The sequence below is a fragment of the Phoenix dactylifera genome, chromosome 1, assembly GCF_051530095.1.
Source record: "Phoenix dactylifera cultivar Ajwa chromosome 1, Ajwa_hap1_PhDact_Kaust_v1.1, whole genome shotgun sequence".
Taxonomy (NCBI): Eukaryota; Viridiplantae; Streptophyta; class Magnoliopsida; order Arecales; family Arecaceae; genus Phoenix; species Phoenix dactylifera.
The window spans coordinates 42,841,092-42,847,091 of NC_143190.1; the positions used below are offsets into that span (position 1 = coordinate 42,841,092).

At 43.8% G+C, this 6,000-nt stretch overlaps 1 protein-coding gene across 2 annotated transcripts; it reads right to left on the reverse strand.

The window, feature by feature from the left end:
- Positions 1-126: 126 nt before the first annotated feature.
- Positions 127-4,601, reverse strand: LOC103723981 (indole-3-acetic acid-amido synthetase GH3.10-like). 2 transcript variants are annotated; one of them, XM_008815089.6, is made up of 4 exons: positions 3,875-4,597; positions 3,396-3,497; positions 2,422-3,251; positions 127-731 (listed from the first exon to the last, which is right to left on the reverse strand). In XM_008815089.6, the coding sequence occupies exons 1-4, from the start codon at positions 4,330-4,332 to the stop codon at positions 196-198; spliced, it is 1,926 nt and encodes a 641-aa protein (XP_008813311.5). In that variant the 5' UTR covers positions 4,333-4,597; the 3' UTR covers positions 127-195. The 2 variants fall into 2 exon arrangements, with proteins under 2 accessions (XP_008813311.5, XP_038981663.3); XM_039125735.3 differs by lacking the exon at positions 127-731 and adding an exon at positions 1,817-2,054 and having other exon boundaries at positions 3,875-4,601.
- Positions 4,602-6,000: the final 1,399 nt, after the last annotated feature.

Below are 6,000 nucleotides of genomic sequence, written 5' to 3' on the forward strand. Positions count from 1 at the left end.
TATATACATATACATATGCATACATACATACTATATATATATATATATATATATATATATATATATATATATATATATATATATATATATATAATATTATATTATATTATACACACACACAAATCATCTAGCAACTGAGTTAAGCATGCTAAGTAGTGATTCAAAAGCTACACTAGGAGGGATGACAATGATCAGTCACCCATAGGCAGTGCTCCGGAAGCGCCTGACGGTGCACCGGTCCAGGATCCCCAGCAGCACCTGGTTGGTGGTGCACCTGGGGGTCTTGAACTGGCTCATGGCAGCACCATGGTCAATGTAGTACTCCAGTATCCTCCGGAACGTCCCGCTCTCCACAATTCGGAGCTCCAAGGGCCCGATCGACCCAGTTTTCCTCGAGACCACGTAGCCACGGTCTGCGAAAGCCGCATCCATTTCCCGGCTGCATGCGTTGAGGACGCTGTCCTCGGCCTCGCCTTTGACCTCCCAGAAGATCACGTAGTGGCCTGGATGCACTGCAAGGTCTGCATGGCTGGTGAAGTCGACCAGCTCGGCCCTGGTCTGTCTCAGGAGCCTGGACCCTTTCTCCACCACTATCTGCAGGTCCCTCTCGGTGTTCTTGTCGATGTTCACGGTCAATATTAGCTTCCGCCTGCAAATAAACGTTAATTTGGGTGCCCCTTTGTAAAATCCCGCTACCTCCACCACGTCTCCAAGCCTATACCTGTAGAGGCCTGAAAGGGGTCTTCTTAGCGTCAGTGTGTACCTTGTTTAAGGATGGGATGAATCTTAATTACTACCGTGAAAAAAGATGAGATATCCTGTCATTAGCTTGCAAACGTAGAAAACCCTCAGTACAAAGGAGGATGGAAGACAGTACAATCTAGCTAGATAGGGGGTCACCAATTAGGGAGTACATAAGATTCTGTGGATTGGAAGTTACCTTATATAAGTAACTAACGACAAATGAAGGTGGGCCGGCGGCAGGAACGAGTACAAATAATGCAGGAACACGGTTGCCTCACCAAATTTGTTATTGACCTATCCCAATAATACGTCATTTTTTTAATTTTGAAGGGTGAGAGACAAGTATAGCTAGCTAGATATATGGGAAGAGGAGAACCACAAAACATGCATGATGGCCTTGGTATAGATAAACAGAGTACATCCTGGTTGGTCGAATGGAAGAGGCTTGGGCGCTATCGTCACTATCTCAATTATTAATCATCTTTTTTGAGACAGGCAGGTCTCAACTCAAGGAACCATGAGTCTCAAGTCTCTAGACTGGATTTAATGTTTTCAACACCAATATCAATGCAGAGAAGTTGTTTAAGATACCAAACTTAAGAACTTGAGAATATGAAATTAACGAAAACAGTAATCTTGATATACCTAATATAAATATCTTTTTTTTTTTTTTATTTTGAGAAATCTCTCCTATTGTTATAATGACAAAATGATATATATGTTACTAAACAAAATTCGGATTCAGCAGCCCAAGCTTTTTTCTATTGTCCCTATTGATATAATAGTATGATGCAGAAGAAGGCCTATTTGATTGGGCAGTTAATACATACTGCATGTATTAACTTTATTGCGTGGAGACATAGCCTTTTGAGAGCACGAGTCACGGGATGGGAGCCGCACAAGCCTACAACGGAATCAAAAGAGATAAAACATGACATGGAAGATTCATCAAACTAGACGCAAGAACACATGCCTCACGATATCTCATTCCCAAGGTACAAAGCTCATGGTAACCTCAGAAGGACAAAAATAAAAGAAGAAAAACCATGCATGGATCGTCTACGGTGCGAGAGTGAGACACCGTAGATAGACAACGATCGATCAAACAAGGAAGTCCATGAGCATGTGCTGTGTCATACATGACATGCATTGTTTGATGGCCATCTGATGATGGCGGCTATCCAAAGATGCACACAGCATGGTGTGCGGGCCGCAGCAGAGGATTCTGGTTGGAAAAACAGATCCCACTCTCCTCTGAGCTCCGGCAGGAAACTTTGATCTCATGCATGCGCCTGGAGTACACCAATGCACTGCACACGTACTCAAAAGTCTAATATTATGTTACATTGTGAGACAGAAAGTATTAATTCTTCCTAGGCCATGGCACTCAACCTCCTCCCTTTCTAAGCCAGACATAACATGTTGGTGTTCGCAACACGGCATTCTAGAGAGCTCCTATGGACGTCCACAGTAGAGCTTCGGCTGCCATTGTACTTTTTATTTTCTTCAGATTTGGCGGGATGTGTTTATGTTAGAGCTATATGAATTGCCGTTTTTACCAAGAAAAAAAAAAAGAAAAAGAAAAAAAAGCAAGTCAGACAAGTTACTAATGTGATACTTCTCTTTTTATTGTGGGCTTGTGTGGGATAGAGAAAAGGGCGAGAGGGAGAGGGGTACCCGTGAAAGTGGTGAGGACAACCTCATACTGCTGCCCAACCTTAACTTGGGACAGCGGCAATGGCTCACGCTCCGCAAAGTCATCAGTGACCGCCGAAGTGCTGTGGTCTCGCTCCTTCCGTGTGTAGAGAGGGATAAACTCAAAATAAGAGAAAGTGGGAATCACCGTAAAAGTCACCCTCTCCGGGGCATCAGATGGTTCCAAATTCACCCCAATCCAGCTCTCAGTGGACCCATAGTCCGCACAAACCAATGCCAAGTCCCCAGCATAGTGCCTTAACTTCTTCAGGTAAGGCTGCATCGACCCTGTCATAATGGAGTAGATGTACTTGGCGTTTGGCCACAGATTAGGTATCAGGTTGCTCCAGTTCGATTCTTCGAGCTGTCTGCACTTCTTCTCGATCTTGGAAGCCAGAGAAGCATTGGGGGTGAGGCAGTCCATCACCGCCCTCCTCATCTCGGGCGAAGTGAGCTTGGTGCTGAGGGTCCCTTCCCTGAGGTCCTCGCACAGCTCCTCCCACAGCTCTTCAAAGGCGATGAAGGCCTGGACGATGCTGTAGGCGAAGGTGGAGGCAATGATCTCGACCTGGTCGCTGAAGGCGAGGCCGAGGAGGAGGTGACAGTAGGTGGATTGCTTGTAGTCTTCCCCCGCGATCACCTCGTAGGGACTGCAGGTGAAGGACTTGGTGCTCTTTTGCTTGGTCTTGAACTCCTCGCTCGCGAAGTAGTGGGTGGTTGCCGTGCCAACCGTGAGGCCTCCCTTTGTCTGGAACTGCTTGCTGCTGTAGATGAACTCCAGAATCCTTCCTCCAGCCCTTACGGGAAACACCCTGTGGAGTTCGTCCGGTGGGGAATAACAAACAAGGTTTTTCAGCGTGCTATTATAAGATGTCACAGGTTCAGGAAAAAAAACAAGCAATAGATATTCTGTTCTTTAGAAAGAAAGACAATGCTTTCTTGTTGAAGTTGCATGCCTTGATCTATAGGCAGCTCCCAATCTAAAGATTTGAAGAGTTGACTGAGAGGAGAAGCGCGTGAAGGGCACCTGCTTGGGCCTCCCATCGGTGGTTCCTGAACTGCATGCAATGTCATTTATAGCATTACCACATGCGAGACCAGAACAATATAATGGTTTGATAAACAAACATAAGAAACAACAGAGAAAAAATAGGACGAGCATTATAAACAACAGAGAAAAAATAGGACGAACATTATAAGGGAGAGTAAAACCCAAGTCATGGACAACGAAGGCAAACTTATATGGGTTGGTATTTAATTGATTGAAGAGGAGTAGGGAGCTTATATCATTGCTTTCATTCTTGTAAAGAAATTAAAAAACAAAAAACTGAGTTGACTTGAAAGAGATCCAACAGAATACTAATATACAAAAACAGAAGATGGAACATTAATAAAGACAGAGGGTGGAAGAGAGGGAAGGATGATTGGTGCAAACCTGAGGGAGAGCATGGTGATGGGCTCCTGGGTGAGGAGGGGAGATGTATCCCCATCGGCGATCCTCTGGATGTAGGGCTCGTGGTCGGCATGGGAGGCGAGAGGGACGGAGGAGCTGAAGAGGGACTCCAGCGCGGCGGGGTCCAGGTCTTGGACCCGGAGGTCGCGGCCGAGCCACTTCTGGAGGTACTCGGTGCGGTGGTTGAGCTCGATGATGCGGCGGAGCGTCTGCGTCTGGACCATCCCCGCGTTCTCGGCCAACCCTTCGAACCACGATATGATCTCCTGATCCGCTGCCGCCCCCTCGACGGTCATGGTGGGCTGGCGGTCCGGTAACTTCGGCGTTGTTATCATTGCTGCAACTATTGCACCACCACCACCACCATCCTCACCAAAGATTGGTTTGGGTGCTTGGTCACTCTCTCTCTTTCTTTCCCTTCCCTCAAACCCTACCTTCATCCTCTACTTTATCAATGTATAATATTAGGAGAAATTAGTTTCCCCAATATTATGGCCAGGTTCTGCAGAAAAGCCAAAATAGCCCAGACTTCTCTCTCCTCTCTCCCTCCCTCCCTCCAACCCAAGAAAACGACATCCCAGAAAATCTCCCTTCCCTCGCTCTCACGTTGTTTCTTTCTTGGAAGATAGAATACAGCAGCGGAAGAGCCAAAAGTCCCGTCGATGGAACCTCTGGTTGTCCAGAAAGAGAGAGAGTCTCTCCATTTTCCAGCAAGCGGGTGGAGTCTAAGGGGCTATATTTTGCGTGCGTGGTCCTTCTCTCTATCCGGACGGTACGATGGAAGGCAGACCACGAGGTGACGTTTCGTTTGCAGAGAGATATTGAGAGAGTGAGGTAGAGAAGGGAAGGGGACCAAATCGACAGACTTTTCTTGATGTCAGCTGGGCAGGATCCGCCATTTCAATTCCAATGACCTCTCTCTCTCTCTCTCTCTCTCTCTCTCTCTCTCTCTCTCTCTCGCATATTCAGCATACCTATCTTTCTTTTTTTTTCTTTCTTCCTTTTTTTTTTTCTTTCTTTTTTTTTTTTTAACGAGTTTTTCAAACAACACGTATCCGAATACATCCAAAAAAATCAAAATACACAATTTCACATAATATCAGCTCTTTCTGTCAATGTGTACCCTCTGTCAATTATATTTAGCATACCTATCTCTTTCAATATGAAAGCTCTCTCCTCTCTTTTTTCGAAGTTAGATTCGTCTATATATGATTGTTGGCTTGCACTTCATCAACTGACGAGGAATCGTTCCTTATCCTGGAGGTATCTTATATTACCGAGAGAGAGAGAGAGAGCGAGAGAGAGAGAGCGCAAGGGTGTCCTCCTCCTCGTTGGAATTTATTCATGGAAAGTTAACCGGTTTTTTTATGAGACAAAAATGAAAGAAAAGGAAAGCTTCTAATTCTTTCTCCTCGTCTCTGAAAATTCTTTCTCCTCGTCTCTGAAAATTAGTTTTAGAAAGCAATACCTGATATGTCTATTGACAAATATCTATTCCAAAACAGATATTTTTGGCCTTGAAGAATATTCTATTCTAATTCAATCTATCCTTTTCTTTCCAAAAATATCTTTTACCTTCTTTATTACTGCAAAACTAATTTCTATTTAAATAAATTTAGCTATTTCTAAAACTCAAATAATCAAAACCTTCTTTTTTTTTTTGGTGAAAACAGCAATTCATATATCAAAACCTTAACTTGAGAGAGAGAGAGAGAGCGAGCGAGCTAGACTAGTATAAATTGAATTCTAATTTCTCTTTTAAGACTGAAAATACGAAAAGGATATAATTAAAATTTCATTAATTGTCCATAGTATTCTTAAAAGCAAACGGTAGATGTTTTGGTCATTGCCATGTATGTCATACTCCAAACTTGCTACTTGGGTTGAGATTGTGATATGGCCATCACTCTCTAGGGTAAATCCCTAGAATATATGCCATATCTCCATGGGAATTTTAAAATTCAAGAACAGATTGATCACGTAATCAAACTTTTTTCAGAATAAATACTTGATCAAACATGGATACCAAACTAAGTCCTAATTCTCCAACACACATCCTGTAACCTAGTTCGTGTTACTTCTTGGCATATGAAAAAGGCAAAGGAAAG